The following is a 25846-nucleotide window of genomic DNA, read 5'->3' as shown; positions in this document are numbered from 1 at the left end:
TTCATGTATGGACAGTATGTTGACTTGGTCCGCCCCTCGACAGGTACCAGAAGCGTCTCAACCTTGACGCCTTCCCAACTGGCTCGCAAACGTGCCAATGACAGAGAAGCCCAGCGGGCCATCAGAGCCAGGACAAAGGAGCACATCGAGAGACTCGAGCGAGAGCTCGAAGAGCTCAAGAGCGAACGTGGCCGCGATCAGAGTCAGACCGTCCAGGAGCTTTTACGCAAGAACAAGGCCCTTGAAGAGGAACTGTTCAAGCTCCGTGAGAGCATGGGCGTTCCCAACGGGCAGTCCTACCCAAACTCAGGTACGGCTGCCTCCTCAGTCGCCTCGTCTTCTGCGTGGTTGCCTCTTGTTCGTGCTGACTCGGCTCCAGTATATGACGACAACCTCAGTTCCATCAGCGGGGCCGTCCCAAGCCCTCGATCTTCGCCGTTCCCTTCCAACGGTGATTACAACGTGATGCAAGAACTCGGCTCCTCATACGTGCCTATGCCGGATGCATCAGAGTCATGGGGTCCAGGCATCCCCGTTTCCGTGCCCTCCACTGTCTCCAGCCCGTCATCTTCCGCCAACACGGACGAGTACGGCGCTGGCTACATCCCCACGAGCGTCCCCGCGCCTATGATGGACGCTCGAAGCATCCCGGCCAAGATGGACTACGACGAAGTTGACTCTGGTGGGTGGTCTCCCCTGCATGCGGTGGTTGGGTTGCAACGCAATTCTGAGACGCTAACCACTCAGTTCCTAGACGCTGGATATCCTCACAACCACTCAATGGCTCACCACCAACAGGTGCCCATGTCTCATCATCATCAATCGTATCTTCATCACCAGCAGTCGTGGAACTCGTACCCAACTCCAGTGTACTATCAACAACCGTCGGCTCACTGATCCGTCAGCCCGGCACCATCCTCTGGGAGATTCCGACGCTCATCGTCCCGCCCACATGTCGAATCGACCAGCTCATTGTCGGCTTCGTACAGGACTGCCGCCGACTGGCCCAACTGAAATCCATCGACACGCTCCTACGGCCTACTAGGGTCAACGTGAAGAATTTCCTCGAGTATCACCCGGCCTCGCCCACAACAGAACCCCCACGGTGCCAGCTAGCCGACCTTGACCGAGCCGCTTCCACAAGGGTCACGGGGCCAGGTGTTAACCACCCCATCGCCGAGCTAATCACCGCTCTCGTCAATAAGGCGGGCGTCACAAACGTCATTGAGTGTCTCGCAGTCTTCGCCGTCACTCAAAGGACTGTCGCCTGGCTGGTACACCCAACACGTGAGGCGTATGCCGCCATTATGCCGGAAATCACGCCCAAGCCTTGCCAAACCAGCATTCCGCATCCTCAGTGGATCGACCTCATACTCTGGGCTCCTCTGCGTACTGCACTTATCGAGCGGCAAGAGGTGTACGCCAATGAAGAGTTTCAGTCCGTCTACTCGGCCAGCCTAAGATTCATCAACTGGCCGTGCCGACCTATTGACGCACTGGTAGTCGACCCGCAATCCGGAGAGATGTGGCTGAGCGACACGTTCACGGCCCACGCAATGCGTATCGAAAACTGGCGCCTCAATGAGAACTTTGTTCGACGCTACCCTGAACTTCGTGGCTGTGTTGCCGTTGAAGGATCTTGAGGGCGGTTTTGCTCTACTTGTTTATATTACTCAAACCCCGAACCTTCCGTTTCGTTTCTTGGCTCTTTTCGTTCTTACATCCCCCCCCCCCCTTGTTGCGAAACGGAGTTTCATTCTAGCTGGAATGGGATGGGACCTCTTGGAAAAAAATTCACCCAACACACAACCACACACTTTACCTGGATGGTCTTTGTAGTAGATAAAAACAACGGGTTGGTTCATCGTCAAGGCATTTCACGGGCGGTCGGAGGAGCACGTCGGCTGGGTCTTTTTCTTTTTCACGACTTCTCTGTTTTTCTTCTTCTTTTTGATCAACATACACTGGTGCATGGGAATCAGGTTGGAGGATTCTTGCACTCAAAACTCAATTACGATTGTTTCTTGTTTTTACGTTCGATTTACTGGGAAACCTGGAGAAAGAGAGGCGCTGTACAGGTATTTGGGAGGTTTTTCTTTCTCTTTTATTTTTTACTTTTCGTCATCTATTCTGGGCACAACAAACCATTGGGCGGTTTTAGAATCTTTAGGAGAGAGGGGGATGATACACACAACACATTCTGGGATGGGACTAAAAGAATGTGATTATGGACTTTGATGTTTAACCATAGTTACGTGGCCGGCGAAGGGGGAAACCTGTCCAGGCACGCAGAACCAAAAAATTTGACGAACATTTCAAGAACAAGCTTTTTATTGAGTCGTGATCAGCGAGCAGACTTTTGGTTGCTACGTTATGCGCAAACAAGTAGTTGGCATATGGCTTCGTTCAGACGACTTGAGTTGTCTGAGAGGGAGGGAGACTTGGAGGGGACATTGGCGGAGGACAGACTATGACAGCATTGGGACTGCCGATCAGTTGTGTCGAGTCGCGCTTTTCTCGCTTTCAACAAGAGACGGGCAGGTTGACAGACACTACAGTCGAGGTTTCCATACCAAGGATACTAAGACAACTTTGGAAGAGACGGCACAACTGCTGTAAACTCTATGCTTCCCCCCCCTTCCCCCTGTTGCTGGGATGTTAAAGGGTTCCAAAAAACCTCAGACAAATACCCACCCCAACACCCTCCATTACGCAAGTAGGCACCAGCTGCACTCCTCGAGTTTCTTTGACGCGACATGACGTTGTCAGGGAACCTGAGAGCGTAGGATTCGCGTGAGTCGAGTTCCTTGTCAGACTTTCAAGATGCAAGATACAAGATCCGGGACCAGCAGCAGCAAGCAGGAAGCAAAGAATCCTGCGATGGAGAAGACGACGGGAAGTGTCTTTTCTGGATCTGGCCCGACCAGGGAAGAGACGAGGTGATCCAACCACGGCACCCGAGTCAAACCGTCTTCTGCCGGCATGTCGTCTAGAAGATGGGACAGCCAGCCAGGGGAGAGCCACGCACACACACACACACACACCTCAATTGCTGCGCAGCCGAGCCGGACCGAAGACACAACAGCGGAGCAGGGGTCCAGCGCAGGCAGGCTGAGCCACTGGACATAAGAACAGACCGTCCGACAAGACAAGTGGAAGTGAGGGAAAAGTGACCGGAGATCATCGTCCATCAGACAAGACAAGGGCAAGACACATACAAGAAATAAACAATAAAGAAATAAATTGGTACAGACAGGGACAGCCAGGAACGGAGTGAGTGTGTGTGTGTGTGTGTGTGTGTGTGTGTGTGTGTGTGAGTGAGAGAGAGAGAGACAGAGAGAGAAAGAGGCAGAGGTCTAGGCGGAGAGACGTGGGTCCAAGACAAGGGGAGGCGCCCTTGCCGCTTGGTAGACGCACATACCGCGTAAACGTCCACCCTGTCTCTCTCTCTCTGCCTTCCTCAGTCTCCTGCGGCCCTCGTTGTCGTTCAATCAATCTAGTTGCCTCATGTTCTGCCCTAGGTGACACTCGACGCAATCCTTCGGCGTGCTTTGCCTGCCTCGTGTTCTGCCTCCAATCTCCCCCGCCATAATCTCCCTTTACTCAGTATCCAAATGTAACGTGAAAAGAAATCAGGTGTATCCACTCGGCAGAGCGATAGCGACGCCCAGGGCAAGGCAGAGAGCCAGCAGGCTATGCCTCAAACGAGTGCGTCGTCTCGAGTAACTGGGAAGAGAAGGTCGCAGTGTGCATCACCCGCCTGCCCGTCACCGCCGATGTTGCTCGGACCCCCTTCCCTCCCCTTCACGTCCAAATGGGACAGGGAAAATGGGAACCGGGGTATGAAGAGAGCAGCTGTCATCCCACTTAGTAACTGTGGGGAGACGAAAAGAGTAGAGACAGTCAGAGGGAGACAGGAAAGAGAGAGAGAGAGAGGAAGGCAGAGAAAGAGAGAGAGAGAGAGAGGAAGGCAGAGGGAGAGAGAGAGAGAGAGAAAGGTGGAGTAGAGCTATGTGGTCCCTTGTCAGCTAATAAATCGGTCAATTGCTGTAATCAGCCGTACAGTTTCCCAAAATTGTGCAACCGTCCCCGATTCCCTGGCTGCGGTCCCCATATCAAAAGAATAATAATGAAAACCAATAAACAAAAAGCTACAATACCTAAGACAATGACCAAGAGAAGGCCCAGAGCCTCACTCCTCGCTTCCCTCTCATTCGTCTCGGGTATGGGTCTTTTAGGCGCAATGCCTGCCACTGCTGTCTTAAGCGATGGGATAGCCGATGGGCAGGAAGCGACAGGAACCCCTCCCACTTAGTAGGCAGACCACCAGGAAGCCAACCAACCACTGGCCGTTGGTCCAAGTGGCATTGGTGACCAGGGGATGGGCGTCGGGCTGTTCATCGGCGGGTTGTTATCTGCTACACTAGCAGCATTCTTATTCTAATTTGAGAGCAAACATGCGACTGTTCAAGAATGAAGAAACAAGAGAGAGGGCAGTGGTCGGATGCTGCGCACACGCTTGCGCGCCCGCGCACACCTGGAGAAGGGTGATGCTGACCCAGGAGTGCCTCGTCAACGCCGATCTGAATATGGGTCATCCCATTGACACCCCATCTCCCCCTCCCTTAACCCCTTGACGTGTTCCGCCCTTGTATTGTGGGAATTGGCACAAAAGGAGTGAAGTGTGAGGTGAGTGTGTTTTGGACTCGAATGCTGAGGAGAGGAATGACATGGGATATGCCGTGACGTTGTGTGGATACACCTGTAGAAATGCCACCTCCACTTTGACGAGTTAAGCCTCTCTCGCACCACATCCTGGGCCCTCCATATCTGGGCGTGCTCCAGTGTTCCATTTGCTGTCTCCATTGCAACTTGCGTAAGGTGGATTGTCCCAGCAGAGAGTCGAGATGCTGCGGAGCCTTAGGGGCAATCAATCAACCCAAGGTGGTAACGACGACGAATTGACCGCCATTCCTGGACTGGCGTGTCCTTCTCTTTGGTCAGGCCCCATCGTTGACCCCGTTGGACTTTGTGTTCTGGAGGCCACGAGCCACGAGGGTGCCACTCGATCTTGTTTAACCACCAATGCGTCCCGCTAAATGCGCGTGCATGTCAGAGCCCATGCGGTGCTCGCAGATGGCAGAACGAGAACGAGATGGAGGCGGGGAAGAAGAGGAAGAATGGAGAGGCGCCATACCAATACATAGGCTATGGGCGGGATCCATCTGAAGAGGAGCCCAGTTACCAGTTCGTTGGACGCCTCAGACTCTGGGGTCTGGGTCTCATGGTGTCCGCAGACCAGAGGTCCGGACTCCGGAGAGGCAAAGACAAGTTGGTTAAGCAAAGTGCGATTGACTGGTTGGCAGCGTCTGGCAATGGCCTCTGGGCCGCGATCCACCTCTCCACAGCTTCTGCCCTAGAGAGATCGTTTGACCGTCGCCGCCTTGGCCGATCCCTCGTCGAGCGGCGGACGGGGACGGATGGAGAGTAGCGTCATTTGGGCAATGTCGAGATCTGGTGTCTTGGAGGGTCTCGCATCAAGACTTGACTTAGGCCTCGCTAGCTGGCTAGGCGCGTCCCGCGAACTGTTCAAAGACTCCTCCCTCCGCGTCGCAATAGTCGAGACATGGTGCGATGGGTCTGCGTACAATACACGGGCGCCCCCTCTCTCGCACGTACGATGCTTGTGTACCCGTAGTTTGCGCATCGGTATCCGTACGGGATGCATCAGACGATCGAAAACCTGATGAGCAGTCGGTTAGAGTTTGGCATGTTCCAAGGCATGCTTCTGTGAATACGTAAGTGATGTACACGAACGCGCTAGGGATAGATTAACCCAGCAGCGAACCGTCGGCGGCAAGGAGGAGTCGCAAGTCGCCTGTCGCAGGGAGACGGCGTGATGGTAAGATGGACAGCCGGGATACGTACCGTTTTCCGCAAGGGCCCTTGTCCTGATTCGAGGCTTGGCTTGCGGGTTTTGTCCGCTCGGGAGAGCTAAGGTCGCCTGGAAGCATGTGCTGTGCGCCCGACGTGGACAACCTCAGGCACGGACTGCTCTCTGCCGGGATAAGATCACTAGAGGGCTGGCTGCAGGTACAGTTGGAAACTCCTTCAGCGGCCGCAAGCCGCCAGGCAGTCGTGGTTTGTGATGGCTGGCGGACTGAGTGCATGGTAAAACGGTATCCGCAAGCGCTGAAGACAAGGCCGGGACAGGCCCGACGTTATTGAGCCTGACCATGTACGAACCGGGGATGCACCGATGCATCAGAGTTCAACGGCACTATGACGCCCCGTGGGCTCGGGAAGAGTGGACGCCTGACGCGGGCGGACCATTCGCCCGTCTCCCTACCAGAAGGACAAGGTTTCTTTTTGCCGTCTTGTTTGATGCGTTCCGCTGACAGCTGCTTTATTTGGGTTTTCTGGTCCCCGTCACCGTTCAATCCACTTCCGGGGCCCCTTGATCGTAATGAGGTGAGAGTTGAGGATATTGCCGGAGGGTTGGCGCGTCGCCCACTTCGTCCCGCAACAGGAGATGGGCAAAATGCAACGCTGAAAACCGGGGGAGAGGTCGAGCTGACCCGACCCGACGACAACGGTTCAAGTTTTGTGACGGACCGTTTGCCTTTCGGTGCTGGGCGACGTGGTGCTGCTCCGGGATGGGTAAGGAATATGAGCATGGAATGGAGACTCTGTATCCGTATCCGTGGATAAAACGGAGACCGCTGCAAGGTACTCTGGAAGCTCACAGGGTGATGTGTGATGTGGGTGAAGTGAAGGCTGCGCAGCTTCAGGTGAGCTTTTCCCCTTTGGAGCTCTACTGGGGATTGACATTCATTCGATCCTGAGCCCCCCCGGCTCCGCCTCCGCCTGGAACTGCCTGCCGAGAGAATGCAGTAAGTTTATACGGATGGACGCTTTCTGCAGATACGCTGTCTGCCTTTGGCCTCGACGTCGCCAAGTAGCAGCGGCTACTGCAAGCTACCTTGCCTTACCACTGCTGTTGGTGGAGTAGCGCCATCCGGCTTTGAACCTAGAGGGGAGCCTGGATCATGAGCATTGATCAGGGTAAGTCACCTTTCTACGCCTGAATGTGATGTCGTCGTGGCTGCGCCTGCTGCGCCTGCGTCGGTTCGTGTGATGTGCAGTTGTTACTGTTACTGTTCTGTCACGGTCTGCTACTTGGGTCGAGGATTGCGGGGGGTCAAGGTCCGAGGAGCAGGCAGAGAACGCGGGATCCTAAAGCATGCATTGAGGATTTTAGCCAATCCAATTGAGTTCCAGCACAGCGCCTTGCTGCTCTGTGGCTAGGACTGGGGAGCTGCGAACTGGGAGAGCTGGTCGTGGCCTTCTAGAGGCTGGGACTCAAGCATCTTGGGTTGCCAGGACCAGGGCTGGGATGTGGCCAAGCCCCTGGGGTCTCACTCTGCACTCGCTGCTGCACCGGAGGCTTTCAGCATCCGGCGTCGCTGCAATGATGTAAAAGCGCCGGACTTCACTGCCCCGAAGAGTAGCGAGCCGGGCGATGGGCCGGAAAGTGCCGAGTAACTGCCAGTGGTTTGAAGATCGGTGTCCCACATAGGTACACTTGTGTCAAGATGAGTCCCTTCTGGAGTCCTGGTCTTGGGCCTTGCCCACTTGGTCCAGTTGCAAATTTACCGGCCGGTTAACTCTCCTTACCCGTGCCTTACCTTGCCAAGCGCCATGTTTCCTCTTGCGGTAAAAACGGGCTGAGGTTTTTGGAATTGAATTGGGTTTGCCAAGGGGTTTATGCGCTTGCAGGGCATCTGTGACAGACTGACAGGTCCCCGTCCCCTGGTCCCTTCCATGATGCTGTCGGCCTTGTAAGGCAAAGCGTTCTTTTTCCTTAGACACTAAGGCGTGTGGGAGGGGGGATCTCAAGGCGCCTTGCCCTGTTGATAATAGGCGAAGTGCGAAGCGCGACAGTTAAACCGGTACGGGTGGGCGAGCAGGTACACCAGACTGCAGACTCTCGAAAGGCTGGGTGCCATCAATGATCAAGGATGAATGGGTCAGTTCGATGGAGTCGACGAGGAGAGGCACGGACTGTATGTCGTCTCCTGACGGATCGAGGTGCACCTTATCCGTGTTGCAGTGCGTTGCTCCGCTCAGCAAAGCACGGATATGTAGAGTCAAAGGTTGAGGGGTTGGCTAGCCTCCATATCCATCGTAGGTTGGCGTCCTGTATCATGAACGTATGGGAGCCGGCGTGCCTTGAACCTACGGCGTGGAAAACCCGCCGAACAGGCGAGAACAAGCGCACCGTCGTGGCAGTCAAGGTACCCAAGCGGCAGGCTAGCATCCTGGGTGTGGCAGCAAACGGCGCAGCCCCGGTGTGCAGGAGAGTTGTTCTAGCGCCAACAATGGAATTTTCCGTGAGGTGAGGCGGTTTCCCGCCTTCTGTTCCTTTTACGGTAAGGGACGGTACGGTACGCCCGCTGATGCCTTAGGCTGGAGGTACGTACTTTCTGCTTTCCCACCGTCACCTGCCCGTCGACGCTCGACCTCAACGTCGACCTCTTGAATTGAACCCCAGGCTTGAACACTGGCGGCAGCATGGGCAGGCTTATCCAGTAGCCCACTGGCGCAATAGACTGGGGGTAAATGCGAAGATGTGCTTTGACACACTCTTCACCCCTTTCAGAACTGACCGGAGGGTGGGGGGCCAAAACCACACCTCACTCACGCTCTCTCAAGTCTCACAGTCCAGCTGCAAGCCAACTTGGACATGGGTACCCAACGCTGTTACCTCGTTTTCGCCCACCCAAATGCGCCGAGCAGACTCCAGCCATCCTGACCCTTTCTCTCTTTTTCACTCTCGCACTCACTCTCACTATCTGCCCGTATCCGTAACCTTGCGCTCCTCGACTCCCAAGAGCACATCATTGCTCTTCCGGCGGTAAAATACAGACTGGGGGCATGGGCATGGGCATGGGCATGGGCATGGGCATGGGCATGAGCAAATAAGATAAGGTCGAGATGCGGAAGAGGAGGAGAGACTAGGGAGGCCAAGCCAGGCACCTTGCTGGTCTCGTCCGTCCCATCTTCCGTCATCCGTCGCTGCTCCTCCTCGCCAGTGAACCTAGGCTTTCCATCCGCTTTTTTCCCTTCATCAACTGCTCCGATGCCGGCCCGGGACCCGGGCTCTGTTGCTGGGGTCAGACGTCAAGTCGCACATGATGGGTTCGGGATATCCGTAGATATCCTGGGGGGAAGTCCGAAGAAAAGAAGGCAACGGTCGGCGGGTGGAAGCAGGTCTTTGAGAAAAGAGCCCCTTGTGTCTGATTCGACATGGGTATCGTACCGGAGTTCGTCGCTGCATGGAAGCGAAACAATCAAAGATGAAAAGATGGCACATCCCCAAACAATGCAGTTGCAGCCCCAGCCGACAACGCGAGGACGTGGCACTTCGTGGGCGAGATGGACGGACAGCAAGCCGCAAGCCAACCGTCTGAACAAGCATTTGAAGAGGGGGGGGTTGCAGTCTCCAATCGGCACCTCGACCAGAAAAGCCCATGTTCATCGTCAATGCAAATGTTGCTCCAAGCCCACGTTATTGGTGTTTCGTTACCTTCTGCTTGCCTCCGACGCAACACATCCAGCCTATCGGAGCCGGCAATGGGGCATCTACTCTGCCCATCTCGCGCTGTGAAGGCCAAAAAAGCCGACCGTCTCGCCTGAACTCTCAAGGCTCGGCGAGCCCGTCGTCCAAGAATAGGGTTTATCTCTGCGCAGTAGATGGGTTAAGTTTGTGGCGAGACGTTGCGAAGGTGAAAAGAAGCACTATGGAAGGTTGTCAAGCTGGGACTGGCGCGTGTTTGACAAAGGGTGTCAGATCGTGGCAATCACATGATATGAACCTCGCCGGTTGATGGGGGATGGGCTGCAATGCAACCTCACTCGCTGGCGTAGAGGAGGACACTATCCGACAGAAGGGGACCGTGTGCACTGTTGAATTGATGAAGAGCGGACCAATCGCAGTTGCTTCATTTCAGTTCATGCTCCGGCCCAGGGTTGGGGGGCACGTGGAGGACACATTGTGATGGGTGTATGACCTGACAACGTTGGTTTACCTGCCTTGACTACATGGACGGGGATTCGGCGGTGGAGGATTGATGGCGACAGTCTAGGTTACTTCAAAGTCTTCTCTCCCTTGTCTTGCTACTTTGTTGGCTCGGCGTGTTAAAGTCCCGTCGTCGTCCAAACAATCACCGTACTCGGCATCGGCCCATTTTGAGCTTAGGTTTGGAGGACCGGGAGACACGTGTAGCTCGGGATTCCGAACGGGAAACAAGGAGAGAGATAGGATCGACGCGAGTTACGCACTGCTAAGGTGAGGTCTGCATCCGAAGGTAATGGGGAGCTCGAGTCCAGCTATCTATGCGACAGGTAAGGTAGGGAGCAGGGTACATCGACGAGTCGATGCAGGCAGGCAACTCTCTTCCGTGAAAGAGTGAGGTGAGAGTAAGGCAGATGGAGGGGAAAGCTTAGACTATGCAGTAGGTAGATAGTCCGTTCAGCTAGAACAGGACTTACCATGCGGCGACGATCATGGACACTGCATTCATGCCTCCTCTTGATTTGATGGTGTGGGTGAGCAATGACGGCACAAGGCATCCGCGGACAGAAGGCAATGATGCCTGTCGTGGGCCATTTCTCGCTGTTTTTCATGTCTGTCACACGGATCAAGTTAGGAGCGAGAGTCTATGGGTTCTTTTTGTTTTTAAAACGGGCGTTCTGGGGTCCCAATCCAATCGCCAGGCGCGCATGGCCAAAACGGGTGACGAGAGGGGGGAAAGCGTGGAGTGGAGGGGGAGGGAGGGGCACGCGAGCGGGCAAACGGACAGGGGTCCACACGTCGCCCGTACTGCGAAGTTGCGGTTCATGGTGCAGGGCTACAGCTGCCCCTCATCCTTTTTTTCTTCTTCCCCCAGTACATAGTACTTTCTTTCTTTGGTGGCTCGAAAGAGACTTAGCCCCATTCTGCCGTTTTCTGGGAGAGCTTCGAAAAAGGTAGGGGAAGGGGATACCCCCTGTCTCGACGTCCATGCACGGGCGATCACCACATGCTTGCCGGGATTCTGTACCTCAGGGTCTTGGCTGACGGTTCCTTCCCCCTGCCCTCCGGCAATGCAAGGGTTAGGGCGTCGTTCTAGCAGAGGATGTATATGTCCGGGCAAGGTACTCACGGTCGGGACTTTGGCGACAAGTGGAGAAGGAGCTGACTGCTGGTGCCAGGCGAAAGCCGGAGAGATCCCCCCGTGTCAGCACGCTAATGGTAGAGTGGGGCTACGGACTTGCATCCATTCATATTACCTATAGTATGTACTTCACTTGCGCCGGTCCTTGCAAGAGTACGACTGGGGGAGCATCACCGCACATCATATCGGGAAGCTGGCTGCAGTAAAGACTTGCTTGGGACATGGAGTACTGTACGATTTTCTTGCAAAATACAAATGTACTTAAGTGCAGATGCATGTGTCTCGGCATGCAGCCAAGCGTTTGTCGACATTTGCCGGTGCAATGCCCCCCTGCCCATCTACCATCTACCATCCAAGAGCATCATCCATCTCCTCAGGAAAATCAAAAGGCACTTGTACCTCAGACAGGTAGTCTACCTACCCAGAAGACAGTAACATCGACCTAGGATCACGTGCCTGGCAGGTGCATCCCGTCTTCCATTGATTGGCATGACATGACAAGTGGACTGCGCCATAACTCTGATTGGAGAGTTAGATTTGACGATGCATACACACATGCTATGTGCGTAGAGATGAGAGGGGCACCAACGTCAACGACCGTCAATGATTTCCAAGTTCCAGGTCCCGCTGCAGTGTTTGATCTCCTTGCCGATTTCCCAAGTGAGGTATTTTATCTGCCCGTGGGTAAGCACCTCTTTGGCTCGTCCTCAAAAGTGTGACACCGCGACATTTCGGCAAGGTGTCTATCTCTGCAGGAAACTTGGGGGGTCCCGCATCATGGAGTTGAACCGAGTCCGGATATACTTTGTACACTGGATACATGGCCGCGGGGGAAAGTGACTGATAACCCCCCTTTCCAGACGAGAGGTTCCTGGGAAAGTAGGCGACCCTCTCTGTCCCGCCTTCCTCCCACCTTCCACCATTGTTGTGGTTCGAGGTGGAGCGTCTACCTATCTGCATTCATCTAGGGACAGTACGTACAGGTATGTAATATGTAGGCAAGGCACCGCACGTCGTATATTGGGAGGCTCGACGGACATTGGTTGGCAATGCTACCAATCAAAGGGGAGGATGAATAGTTGGGTACCTTGCCTGCCGTTCCTGCCTGCTCTCTATCTTCCCTCGGAAGGAGCATCAAGCGTGGAAGCCGTGGAACGCGGCGAGAGTGGCCCAATCCCAGCTCTCCATAGCTGTTGCAGCCAGGAAGGACCGGCTCACCGTTGCTTCCTGCCTGCTACCTGTCCGGCCCTGCCCCGGTAATACACGCAGGGAGGTCCATATCACGACATCCACTACGTGTACATGGCACAGTATAGATAGGATAGGTACTAACTACACTCGCTACGCTCTGCCCTGCATGCCTTACAGATTGCCGTCGATGGTTATGCCTGCCACCTATTTGCCTTTCTCTCCGCTTCCCTCGCCTTGTCTTTCCCCCTCCTCCATGTCCTCTCCTAAGTTGCCTGCCCCAAAGAAACCTACATTGCTACCCTGAGCTGTCTGTCCTCCTCCTCCCCTCGCTCCGACCCCTCTTCCTTCTCATCGTACCATGTGCACTACATAGTATCTTCAGCAAGATCCAGTCCGGGTGTCCCATGTCTAAGAGCTCCCCCCTCACCTCACATTACCTCATCTCAACTCACATCATTGCTCCTAGCTTAGCTTCCACTGCAACTTCAAGGGACGGAAGCTTTTCCTTCCACCAGATCCTATCCGGGTCACTCCTCGCTGCGCTTCTCCCGCCATTCCCGTCCCGTCTCGCACTAAAGCATCCGTTCTTCGGCCCCCCCTCCCCCTCCCCGCCGAGAGCGAGGTTGATTAGTTGGCGCCCGTCCCGATTACAGCATCTTGCAGCTCTGCGCCAAAGTCAAATGAATCTGGCATATGGTTGCATCATGCCTCTACTATTTTGCAGTATGCAGGCTTCGAGACGCTCATCACATACACAATGTTTCTTTGCTCACCATGCCTTATTTGCCTCTTTGAATATACTGCGTGACCAGCAACATCGACAACAATCTCCAGTCGGTCGTGTTCGGGATCTGCTTCTCCTGACCTTGGAAGTGGCCGCCGAGGTGAACGCAGCCGGGGACGTTTCGTCGGAGCGCATCACTCAGCCTATGACCGTTTGATCCTTTGCCGGCCGCCACACACCAGCTTCTAGGTAGTCCCTACACAAACGCTGCCAGCAACACGTGCTACGGATTCAGAAGTTCGTATCCCTCCCCTTGCCGTTCCTGCCTTGCATGCCTTATCTTGAAGAACTTTACCTAACGTGGACCGTTTTAGCTTCATTATCCAAGCACCCCGTTGTTGCATTCTCGCACTCCTAGTCCCTCCCGGAACCGCACCGTAGCTAATTAGGACAGCCTCACCTTGCCGGGGCGTCACCTCATTTCACTTCAGATCGTTCGCCCGACTTCCCTCCATCCTAGCGCCAACCGGGCCTTTGTTCGCCGGCTCTTCCATGAAGCCTGCCGCCGCTCATCACGCCCAATCCGCGCCCCCACTCACCGCGAATTGTCCCTTTAAGCTATGCCTTCTAACCTCCGTCTCACCTCTGGCTGGACCCTATGGGCGGTTGACCGATGCGCCATCCATCCGTCTATCCGTCTGTTCGTCCGTCCGTCCGACGCAGACCATCAACAACTTCGACGGCGACGGTCATACCTCAATTGCGAAACGGCGAATAGGCCTTGGGACCCGACGCTCCCCTTTCCTGGCTAATTCGTTGCCTCGCTCATTTAGTTGTTCAAGTCAATCACAGTCCAATTTCAATCTACTAGTGATCATTGCCCGTCTCAACACCACAGAGTGATGGGAGGATTACCCTTGATTAGCTTCATACGAATCCGAATATCTGCTCAAATCCATGTGCTAGCTGTATCACGATTCACAAGGAGTGATCGCTCTGCTGCAGCACTGCATAGATTGCCTTGATGCCCGACTACACTAATGCCAGTGTCAGCAGCGATACGGCAACGGACGCACGAATGATTGTCTCGCTGCCCATCTTCCTCTTCCGCGGTCTGTTTGCGAGGCAGGGTGTTGCCGAAGAGTTGGACAACGTTGGGAACTGCGCCCGTACACTCCTGCTTGGTTCATGCGCAACACCTCACACACCCCTACACACGCGCACGCGCACGCACACATACACTTACAGGTACACGAAGTTGAATGCCCCTTCTTCTTGCGAGTCATTTTCGCGCAGGATATGGTGCATGGAGCCATCTGAGACAGAAGACTCGGTTTCTTGTGATGGATTCAATATAGACTTTTGACAGATAGCGCTGTCCACGACACGTGGCTATAATGCACGTCTCATGTCAAGGCAAAAGCGTATCTCGAGCCTTACAACGCTGCCACGCGTTGGCCCATGACCTCGTAGGCCTCTTGCCCCCCTCCCTCGTTTGCAAGCTAACAAGAACGAAGGAGGGTATCTAATAAGCGTTGTGGCCTCCACCGACAAGTTAGCTCTGGCTCATGTTTGACCGGCGCGTTTCTTCAGGCAGGCACCGTTGGTCGCCACGAGCTCATCGCCATGTGGTCAGTGCTACCTCATGCAAACTACACACCGCTTCAATGAGACGATGTTCGGGAAAGGAAGACGACTCGATTCATGATTCGGCATGTTGTTTCTTTGAAAGTGTTCAGCCTGTCGTCGGTTGAACTACACCACCACCACCGTAACATCGCCATTAGCGAGTACCTCGCCATCGCGGCTTGCCATGTACTGCGCTGCCCGTCGCCATCCGCACGACCTTCATCCGACGCCGCGGGATGGTGTGAAGGACTGAGGAGAACGTGGCAACCTTGCGCTTGGAGCTGCTTTTGCGAGAGTCCATGCGACATGGCGGTGTGTTTCCGTTTCTGTGCATCCGAGATTGGGCTATCGAAGCACCATCGAAGCATTGTCGAAGCTTCGAACATTCGAAGAAGGATTTACACTTTGTGCCGTTACCCAGGCTCGGGTCTGTTCTTTGGACCGACACCCCCAATTAGGCACTGCCCGTGTGTCAACGATGATCGAGAAACCTGCTTGCCGCTCTTGGTTGTCAGTAGGCTTCCCGATCACGGACGCGGTGGCCGAGGGATTAGGGTGGCTTTGCAAGCGCACGCCCAGCCTCCCACGTCCCCGTCGGCATTTGCACAACGGCTAGTGGTACGCCTACGTTTGCCTCAGACTGGCAACGATCGCGATCGCGGTGAGGAGAAAAGGCTATGTACTCTTATCCCACCCCTTCTATAAGGCGAGGAACAAAGAAATAGCTGCATGTAACTATACATGCTACGTCGCTACTGCGCGTTCTGTATGTGAATGGATTGGACTAATTAGTAATTGGTCTGTTCGGTCTTTGGTTATTCTGTTTCTGCAAACGCCGAACAGACCTCATGGCTCCTGCCGCCCGTTTCGGTATCGGATACGCCTACAACACTCGGCATTCTCCCCGTCCGCTTCATCTCGTCCTCTCGGTCATTTCCTCGATCGTTGTTCAATCAAAGACCTGCCCCTTTCCTCAGTCCTTTTTCGTGCGAAACCCCCTGGCATACTTGCTGCCAACCTCTTGGACGACTTAGCTTCAGTATATCACAGCCATGCCATTGGAGGGTATGAGCATGTACCAGGCAAGCGGTTCCATGTCTCATTTGAGCGCTCATGTTGACCGGAAAACATGTGCTGTTAGGGGGTAGGGGGCATTTTCCGGATTCCGCTGGGCGGAATCTGCCCGGAAATAGAAACTCTGGTGCGGGGGGCTAACTCGGTCCCTGTCCGGGCTGCCCGAAGCTCTCTTCCCAATGCGCGATACCGCGTCGGACTTGGCCTCCGCCCAACGGTGCCGCCCTTGGAGGATGGATGATGACATTCTTTCAGAATTAGGAGATGGAGCGAGTTCGAAACCTGTTTGACATCCTGGTCAGCAGCTGCAGATAAAGAACCTCTTGGCTGATTGGGCCGAGGTCTTGTGAAGGATGTAATGTGGCTGTTGAGGGTCACGGACATCGTGACATACCAGCCTCATGGTGAGGAGATTTGGAACGTGAACTACGACGCGCACTTCAAGTCCGAGTTGTATTCCAGAGATGCTAAGGACGTTATGGGAATGGGCCATCAAAGCTGCGCAGCCACGTACGCCGCCAAACTGGTACACCCTACCCCCCTCTTAAGTATATACGATGGTCACCATGACTTTGGCTGCGCGGGCCCTTGAGCAACGTCTTCCGACTTAACAGCTCACATATCATGTGATTCATTTGAACAACCCGAGTGCGCGTCCGAGCAAGACAATCCGTGTAACTTCGCTCGCTGACCTAGTTGTTTCTCCTTCGCCTTGGATATGTTCATAACTAGGGGTTCAACAAATGATCTTGAGGCTGGCTGGGGAGGGGGAAGTTGACCTAAGGAATGTGCTGAAGTTTTCTTGTGTCTGTCGCATTGTGGCTGTTGACGCTCGGGGGAATCGCCGAGTGAGCAATCCGTTGGTCTCATAAAGCTCTGGTGAACAGACTTGAGTTTACTCTCCACTTTGCTTCGGTCACCGTGTCTCTCATGTCGTGCCTATTGGTTCTCACATGGCCTTTAATGAAAAACAGAACCTGTTTCAGTGCGGCTTGGGATCCTGCCGTTGATCTGCTTGGTTGTGCTTCAAAACTTTGGTATTCTCACGTCGTGAATGTCGGCTGGTGGTTACAGCGGGCGACTTCTTCACATGAAAGAACAAGTAAGTCTTGGGCCTTGCAATAGAGGTAAGACCGAAAGTGCCAGCCTGCTTCAGTCTCTGTGTTATCTCCTGCGTTAATGATTAGACGACAGCAATGATGTATGCCCACTCTATATATTGATGTTGCCCTTACATCCCGCGATAGGGGCCACAACGAAGACTCAAGATTGCTCGTTGAGTGAGCAAACAATGGCTAAGCGGCTGCGTCTTCACTTGGATGCATTCAAGGAACCGACTGATGAATAATTTCAAGATTGTACATATATTGGGGCTCCTTTTCGCTGGTATAAACGTCCCGATACTCGACTCGGCACGTCCAAAGTCGGCTGTTACACAGGCAATGGGGTCGGCCGATGAACAGAATCATCATCTAGCAACATCTGGAAGCGCGCGCGGGAGGGGGGACAGGCACATATAAGAGATTGCCACAGCACGAATCTTATTAATCATTTGAAGTCGGAATAAAGGTCAACGCCCCCCCCACCTTGACGATCCATCTCCTTCTGAAGAAATGTCCGTTATCAACCGGAGAACCCTGTTCAAGATCAGAGCTGATCTCCAGACCATCGGTGCCGCCAATGTTCGCCACTGCTCGGCGAACCACAATTCTTGGTCACATCTCCGGAGGGAACCTCGCGTCGACCGCCTCGTAGATGCACGTTGAATGGGGTTTGCTCCGAGTTAATGATCGTCAAAAGCGAACTAGGGAGCACAAATGTGGTCCGACGAATGAGGCCCCCAGTGATTACCGCAGATATCAGGAACATTTTATCGGAAACCTGTTTGAGTATGTGGGCCATGCAAGTCATAATGGGGAGCCCATCTCCCCGCCTTTAGGCAGAGTCGGCGACGTTCAAGATCCGGGAAGGAGCATAACATGTTCAACGGATGAGTGTCCCGTAGAATGCCAAAGGCAATGGGATCTCGCGAGCCTACGATCCAATCGCTTTCTCCCACCTAACAAGCTGCGACGGGCGTGTGGGCGACAGCGTGTCATGCCGTATTTGGCTGTTCAATGAGGGAAACCCCTCACTGAGGTTTGCAATGAGGCCGACGGCCCCAGAAGTGGTCTCGGCTGGAGCACCCTCGGTATGCCCAGTTTACTGCCGCTTATCGAGATAGGGAACATGGACACATGGGGTCGAGCAGTGGGAAGTGGGCGGGGCTTCCCGACGAAGAAGAGACAAATGGGAGATAGATCGCAAGAAGATAACCAGTTGGATGGGGCCGTGGTACCGGAGCTGATGGGCTAGAGGGGGTAACTCGGTCTACTGGTTTAGGGTTCGCAACCCGGCGTATCGCCGTGGACCGGGTGCGCGGGCCGGCGGTTGAAGTTGAATGTTTGACGGGGCACCGCGTATGACCGGCGGTTGGCCGTGCGGGCTGAATTTGCTGCCGGAGAAGGCTTACACCAGTTCCATGCTCCAGCCGCCACCGAGCTTCATTCCCCGGCCTGGCTGCTCCACGCGGGAAGAGATTTGCTCGGGATGCTGGCTGACAGATGGATCGTGTCGCTGCACCTCCACGGCCATCTACAGCTTACAAACAAAAGGCGTAGAGCGCCTAAGTGAAATATCGTGACTCTGTAAATCTACGCATTCACGGATGCCACGAAGTTTGTGTCCCCACCTGGCCGTGATGATAGTCAGTTTTCATTTCACAGAGACACGCATTTACCCGACTGCAAAAATACGACAGAACTTGAAACCCACCGACGAGACATTGACGCCGTCTGTGTATGCCCTATTTGCTAACCGGAGAGTATCGGCATCAAAGAATACCGTCCCCGTTTCCAGAACCGGAATCAATCGTGGATCGTTTCGACCGATGGGATTGGTTGGCAATGTCGTCACGGCGACCTTGACACTGTCTGCGGCATCGGCTGATCCTCGTCAAATCATCGCGATGTCTCCGGCTAATCCACGGTTAAACTTAGACGCGTTATGACGCTATAGCCCATTTCCCGAACTTTAGCCGGCGCGAAAGCGTCGATGAATCGCAATGCTCCACTATCACGTCGTCTGACGGGATTTCGGGACGACGTTCAGCACCATGTCTAAAATGAACCGGCCAATCCGCTGCTGTCGGATGGGGTTCAAACCCGGAGCCAGGACAAACCAAAACACGGCGGTGGAGAGCCCGCCCGAGCTTCACCCGGCAAGTGAGGGGCAGGATCCCTTCACAACGTGGGGTAGATTGCGCTACTGAAAGGCATTGGATGTCGGAGTCGACGCACTTGACCGTGTTTCTCATCTTTCAAGGCCTTGGCTCAACATGAGCCCAAGCTAATTCGTGAGCCCAAGCTAATTCGTGAGCCCCGGAGCAGGCAATCTCTCCACCTTTCACCCGTCGGCTGAAGCGCGTGTGGAGGGGCGACGATGGTATTACTGGGGAAATACCCTCGTTGCTAGCTATTGTTCATGTGAACATGCCCTGCTTGCATATAGTATCCGGTATCGCCGCCGGTTCCTCTAATTGACTAGCTCCTGTTACGTATAACAGGAGACGGGGGTCTAAAAGTTGGCAAGCTCCAGCCCAGAATCAAACAAATCCCGCCGCGTCCGGAGTTGTTCCGCTTCTCGACTTTGTCACCACTCTATTTAACATCAGGGCCCGTCGGCAAAGCTCCTGATCATCCTCTCTGCTTCTCTTGCCTGTTACACACTCTCCCTTCTCTCGCCTGTTTCTCTTCGTTGCTTGTTCACGTCTGAAGCCGGTACTGTTCATTATTGAGTTGCTTCTGTAGATACCCAGTCCATTCGCATTGCCCACCGCATTTCTGAGCTCACAATGGCCGACTTTGACGTGGAAGAGGTGCTCAAGAAGCTCACCGTCTCCGAGAAGGTTGACCTTCTTGCGGGTAAGTCTGCTCTCCGCACCCGGCCCAATCGCTCTCAGTTAAACTACCTATCATGTGTCACGAAGGGCCAATGGCAAGCTAACGTCCAAATCTCGCCAGGTATCGACTTCTGGCATACCAAAGCCCTCCCCAAGCATAACATACCCTCCATTCGACTCTCCGACGGCCCCAATGGCGTTCGCGGCACCAAATTTTTCAATGGCATCAAGGCCGCCTGCTTCCCCTGTGGTACGGCTCTCGGTGCAACCTTCAACACTGAGCTCCTCGAAGAGGCCGGTAAGAAGATGGGTGAGGAGGCCAAGCTCAAGGGAGCCCACTGTATTCTGGGCCCCACCATCAACATGCAACGATCTCCGCTCGGCGGCCGAGGTTTTGAGTCCATTGGCGAGGATCCGGTCCTGGCCGGTCTCGGCTCCGCCGCCATTGTGAGAGGCATCGAGAGTACCGGTATCCAGGCGACACCTAAGCACTTTGTCTGCAACGACCAGGAGCACAGGCGCAATGCCGTTCATAGCATTGTGACGGAGCGCGCGCTGCGCGAGATCTACGCCCTCCCTTTCCAGCTGACCTTCCGCGACTCTACGCCTGGCGCCCTCATGACGGCCTACAACGGCGTCAACGGCACCTTCTGCAGTGAGAACTCCGACCTTCTGGACAAGCTGGTCCGTAAGGAGTGGGGCTGGGACGGAATGATCATGAGCGATTGGTACGGAACTTACAGCACCACGGAGGCGGCCAACGCCGGTCTCGACCTCGAGATGCCCGGCCCCCCTCGCTTCCGTGGGGAGCCTCTCAAGTTCAACGTGTCGACGGATAAGGTCCGCCAGCACGTGCTTGATGAGAGAGCTCGCGCCATGCTCAAGTTCATCAAAAAGGCTGTGGCCACAGGCATTCCCGAGGGCGCCCCTGAGAAGACGGGAGACACTCCCGAGACCGCCGAGTTGCTGAGACGCATCGGCGGTGAAAGTATCGTCCTTCTCAAGAACGACAACAACGTGCTTCCCCTGAAGAAGGACAAGAAGGTAAGCGAGAACTCATGGGATGTGAGACATGATGGCAACCGCTGACTCTCGCGACCACAGACTGTTGTCATCGGACCCAACGCCAAGATTGCCACCTACCACGGAGGTGGTTCCGCCTCGCTGGCTGCCTACTACGCCGTCACCCCCTTCGAAGGTATTAGCAAGAAGCTCGAGTCGCCCCCGGAGTATACCGAGGGCGCCTACTCTCACAAACTCCTGCCTCTCCTCGGTAACGTCTGCAAGTCGGCTGGCGGCAAGCCCGGTATGACGATGCGTGCCTACAACGAGCCCCCGACGGACCACAGCCGCGAGTGCCTCGACGAGCTCGTCCTGACCAAGACGGAGCTGCTGCTCGTCGACTACTACAACCCCAAGTTCAAATCTAACCTCTGGTACGCCGACTTTGAAGGCTCCTTCGTCGCCGAAGAGGACTGCACCTACGAGCTGGGCCTCATTGTCTGCGGTACGGCCAACCTCTTTGTCAACGACAAGCTGGTCATCGACAACAGCACCAAACAGCGCCAGGGAGACGCCTTTTTCGGCGCCGCGACCCTCGAGGAGAAGGGCCGCGTCGAGCTGAAGAAGGGCGAGACGTACACCTTCAAGGTCGAGTTCGCCTCGGCCCCGTCGTCCAAGCTGCAGGGCGACAACGTCGTCTTCGGCGGCGGCGCCCTGCGCATCGGCGGCTGCAAGGTCATTGATAACAAGGCCGAGATCGCAAAGGCCGCCGCCCTCGCCAAGGACGCCGACCAGGTCATCATCTGCTCCGGCCTCAACGCCGACTGGGAGACAGAGGGTAACGACCGCGCCGACATGGACCTGCCGGGCTACCTCAACAAGCTCATCTCGGCCGTCACCCAGGCGAACCCCAACACCGTTGTCATCAACCAGTCGGGAACCCCCGTGCGCATGCCCTGGGCCAAGGACGTCAAAGCCCTTGTCCAGGCCTGGTACGGCGGCAACGAGACGGGCAACGCCATCGCCGACGTGCTCTTCGGCGATGTCAACCCCTCGGCCAAGCTCTCCCTTAGCTTCCCCGAGCGTGTACAGGACAACCCGGCCTACCTCAACTACCGCGCCGAGGCCAGCCGCACGTTGTACGGCGAGGACGTTTACATTGGCTACCGCTACTACGAGTACATTGACCGCCCCGTGCTCTTCCCCTTCGGCCACGGGCTGTCGTACACGACCTTTGATTTCAGCGACCTCAAGGTCACAGAGAAGGACGGCAAGATCGCCGTCGACGTCACCGTCAAGAACACGGGTAAGGTGCAGGGCGCCGAGGTTGTGCAGGTCTACGTCGCGCCCAAGCAGAAGGCAAAGATCAACCGCCCCCTCAAGGAGCTCAAGGGCTTCGCAAAAGTATCGCTTGCGCCGGGCGAGAGCAAGAACGTCACGGTGGATATCGAGGCCAAGTACGCCGCCAGCTACTTTGACGAGGAGCGCCACCAGTGGTGCGCCGAGGAGGGAGAGTACGAGGTCATTGTCAGCGACAGCAGTGTCTTGACGGACAAGGCCGTCAAGGGCAGCTTCAAGGTCGGCGAGACCTACTGGTGGTCCGGTCTGTAAAATGGGTCATGTGTCATAGAATAGGGGGAGATGTTGGTTTGTTTGATTTACTATTCTTTAGTCTCTGGATATGATTGAACGAACAAAACAACATCTACACATGACAAGGTAACCGGCTGGCCATATAAGTGAACCATGCAACAATACAGACCCCGATATAATCATATCAAATCATGGTGCGTCATGCCTGTCATACATTCGTAGTCGTCAAGTGCCGATTGGAGCGACATCGTCTATCGGTCGCATGCTCCACGTCGTGAAAATCGTACAAAAAAGCTTTGCCTCTCATGCAGCGCTTACCCTCTTTTCTCTCATTTCTTCGTCGGAGCTTGGAGATCTGCTATGTTCTGACCGCTGCAGCTCCACTGGCGGCAGCCAGGGTTCTGCGTCTCCCAATCTCTGGACAGTCAGGCCCGCGTTTCCGGCGTTCTTCATACCCGCATCGAGCTGGCGTTGATATGAGATGCGGCGGAGACGTTCGGATTCCGCCGGGGTCAGATGGAGCTGGTAGTTTTCGTCAGCACTCAGTTTTTCGCTGTGACATGTCGATCCAAGAGAAGGAGAAGGACCGCAGAAGAGATCCTGTGACCAAACCTACGTAGAGTTCAACAAGAATGGCATGGATAGCCAGAGCCAACCAGGACCCGGCGTCAAAGACGGACGTGAAACCAGCCGCGATCTCAGCGGGCTGGTGGGCGTGATAGTTGCTGTGGACGATGACGCTAAGACCGGGGCTCTCACCCGAATAGTAGCCGCCACATCCCGGGTACAGATCGAGGACCTTGGTCTGGTTGTGTCGGAAGATGAAGTCCAGCACGGAGCACTGCTTGACCTGGTAATAACCTGTGTCGGCCGTAATCATGACGGCTAGGAAGCTGATGATGCGCATGGTGATGATGAAGCCGGCCTGTGAAGCGTGCCTCGTTAGTCTCTTATCCTGTGAAGGAGAGACGATGCACAATGTATTATCTTACGTAGACCCAAGCTCTCAGCATCCACGCACGGTGCTGCTCGATCTGGAGCTTCTTGATGTTGTAGATGGAAAGACCCAGCGCGCCGAGAAACATGATGCTCCCGGTTCCCACCACCGTCTGCATGCTCACACCCCCACCAAAAGCACGACGGGCAATCATCAGGACGCCAATGATGCCTACAATGCTGAGGAGGAGGACGAGATACCCATTGAGACGGTGGAACAGTATGGCCTTATGGCGGATGACAGGTATGAACTGCAAACAGGCGAGAAAACCACCCGGGACCATGCCGGCGAGGTGCATTATAATGCCGGCCCGCCCCGTACCAGACTGGTAGAAGTAGCACTCGCCCGGAAGGGTCCGCTGTTCGTGGTCCGGGTTGCAAAAGACGCCATCAATGTTGAAATACATCATGCGGGCAAGGGCAAAACCCATCATGCCTCCCGCCGTAATGACAAACAGGGTAAAGTTGTAACCCTTCTTGAAACCGATGGGGTTGTAGACCTTGCGCGCAATCGCGACGAAGCCGTTGGCGGGAGGCTTTGGTTGAGAATGAGTGGGAAACATTGCGAAGGTGCTCGGAGAGGATTGAGAGGACGCAAAGTCGAGCTGACTGGGCAGTGAGACAACGCCGCCACTTTTATTTTCGCTTGTTTCTTGTCTCTTGAAGAACGGGGAAATGAGTTGACAGAGTCGCATATTCGAACGGCGTAGCAGAGCAGCGAGTGAAAGGGAACCTTTCATATAAGTTGAAAGCCCAGCCAGAGCATTGGCGACTTCCCAGGGTCTTGGACGCTGGTCTCGATTTGGCAGTAAGCCTTAGTGCGGGGGCCAACAGAAGGACAAGTATGAGGGGCAACGGTCGATAGCTTCTCTCGCTCAAGCAGGCAAGCACCAAGCAGGCTAGATCAGGGCAGGGCTGGAGACGAACTTCTGGATCCTCTGCGAAAAGACGCATCACGGAAGCTAGGCACGCAGGATCAGCCGTTTTGACAGCGCACCGAAGCCATGTCTCACGAGTTCCATGGCACCATGGCATGCTGGATAGGCTGACCTTGGCAAGGACTTCATCCACAAGACGTTATGCAACGCCTTTGCGTCGGCCGAGTAGGTGGGAATATGCGCCTTGAGAACCAGGGCAATCTTTTAGGCTGACGAGGGGGCGCTGCCCCTTGACAAGGCGGCTGGAATCCAAAAGGCTCTAGGCATGGAGACTATACATGGAAGGGTGGCGCTTGGGAAGGCGTTGCGGGACCCGGACGTGGATGCTTACCTGTAAGGCCACCGGTCAGCGGTAAAGGGGACCAGTGAGAGAGAGCAGGGGAAGGATTCCGGGAGACTCGGCCACGCGAGGTGCTCCAAAAGAAGAGCTTTTCTTCCGTCCCCCGGCCTCTCAGAGTGAGGTGGAAAGGCTTGAAGTGCAGATGGCAAGTGATTCGAATTAAAGGCTCAGTCCATGCGGCCGTACGGGATGGATCAAATGCATGCGAACCGCATTAGTGTCGATACGGATAGCGGGGCTGGGCAAGGAAGAGAGAGATGGCTCGATGCGCCCCATAGCGGTGTGCATGTGCCTCAACGAGGCTCATCACATCCATCACACGGCCGCATACGCGGATGCCGAGCACCAGGACAGGAAACGCAAGCCCGAGCTGCCGCCGCCGCCGTCGCTGGTACTGCTGAGTGGTGACTAGCGGCACGTGTCGTCAGAAAGCTGAGCTGCGAACACTGCACCGCGCCACACACGGCATTTCGTCTCGCTTCGTGCCGTCTCTTGCGCGTACATCTGTCTTGTGTTACTGTGCTATCTCAACGCCGTGTTTCTTCCAATAGATGGAGAACTGCGAGCGTAGAGCCAAAGCGGCGGGTAGCGGCACTAGTTACAACTACAGGATTCGATATCAGCGGATTGAACAACATGTCTGGCATGCCTTGTGGTACGGTTTGCGATGGCAATGGGTGAGAGCCCCGAGAGGAACGAGCTTCTCGTGTTAGGTCTGCGTCTCTAGGCGCAAATATGGTTGTTCGAGGTTGGGAAATGGTGAGTAAGGGACGCCCTTTTGGAAGTCTTTTCACAGCTTTTCATCTTTTCCAGTGGAGCAAGATTGAGCTAGACCGCTGCTGGAAGCTAAGAAATGGGGCTATGACATGGAGCTGTGAGTATAGAGAGAGAGAGAGAGAGAGTTTTTTTTCTGAGGAAAAAGAAATAATGAATTGGATCCAGTGGATGACACTTTGTTCCTCGGTTAGGATCTGGATGTGATATGAGGTCGGAGGAGACTAATGAGGAGGTAGGGAGGTGGGAGCAGGTACGTACCATGCGGGCGGGGGTACTTGGACGACGCTCCACCTTCCCGACGCGTCCAGCCCCCGCTTCTCGCTCCCGCCATCGCCGTCCCCGTATCCGCGCGCCCGGCCGCGTCTCCGTCCCTTTTACAGTACCTTCCATTCCATTCATCCTCTGTTCGGCTCCCAGTCAGGG

General features: G+C 55.0%; 3 protein-coding genes across 3 annotated transcripts; all 3 read left to right on the top strand.

The window, feature by feature from the left end:
• Window positions 1–3: 3 nt before the first annotated feature.
• On the top strand, window positions 4–1643 carry ColSpa_11083 (uncharacterized protein; the record flags this gene model as incomplete). The annotated part of the gene is made up of 2 exons (XM_049277295.1): window positions 4–682; window positions 844–1643. 2 exons carry the CDS (start codon window positions 4–6, stop codon window positions 1641–1643), a joined length of 1479 nt encoding a protein of 492 aa, XP_049133252.1.
• A 3512-nt stretch (window positions 1644–5155) lies between these two features.
• Window positions 5156–5491, top strand: ColSpa_11082 (uncharacterized protein; the record flags this gene model as incomplete). Its single annotated transcript, XM_049277294.1, has 1 exon — window positions 5156–5491. The coding sequence occupies one exon, from the start codon at window positions 5156–5158 to the stop codon at window positions 5489–5491; it is 336 nt and encodes a 111-aa protein (XP_049133251.1).
• A 14238-nt stretch (window positions 5492–19729) lies between these two features.
• Window positions 19730–22390, top strand: ColSpa_11081 (putative beta-glucosidase K; the record flags this gene model as incomplete). The annotated part of the gene is made up of 3 exons (XM_049277293.1): window positions 19730–19799; window positions 19899–20821; window positions 20882–22390. The coding sequence occupies 3 exons, from the start codon at window positions 19730–19732 to the stop codon at window positions 22388–22390; spliced, it is 2502 nt and encodes an 833-aa protein (XP_049133250.1).
• Between the last annotated feature and the right edge of the window lie 3456 nt (window positions 22391–25846).

Source organism: Colletotrichum spaethianum, assembly GCF_022836535.1.
Source record: "Colletotrichum spaethianum MAFF 239500 DNA, contig42, whole genome shotgun sequence".
Taxonomy (NCBI): domain Eukaryota; kingdom Fungi; phylum Ascomycota; class Sordariomycetes; order Glomerellales; family Glomerellaceae; genus Colletotrichum; species Colletotrichum spaethianum.
This window is presented reverse-complemented; position numbering and strand designations above follow the sequence as displayed.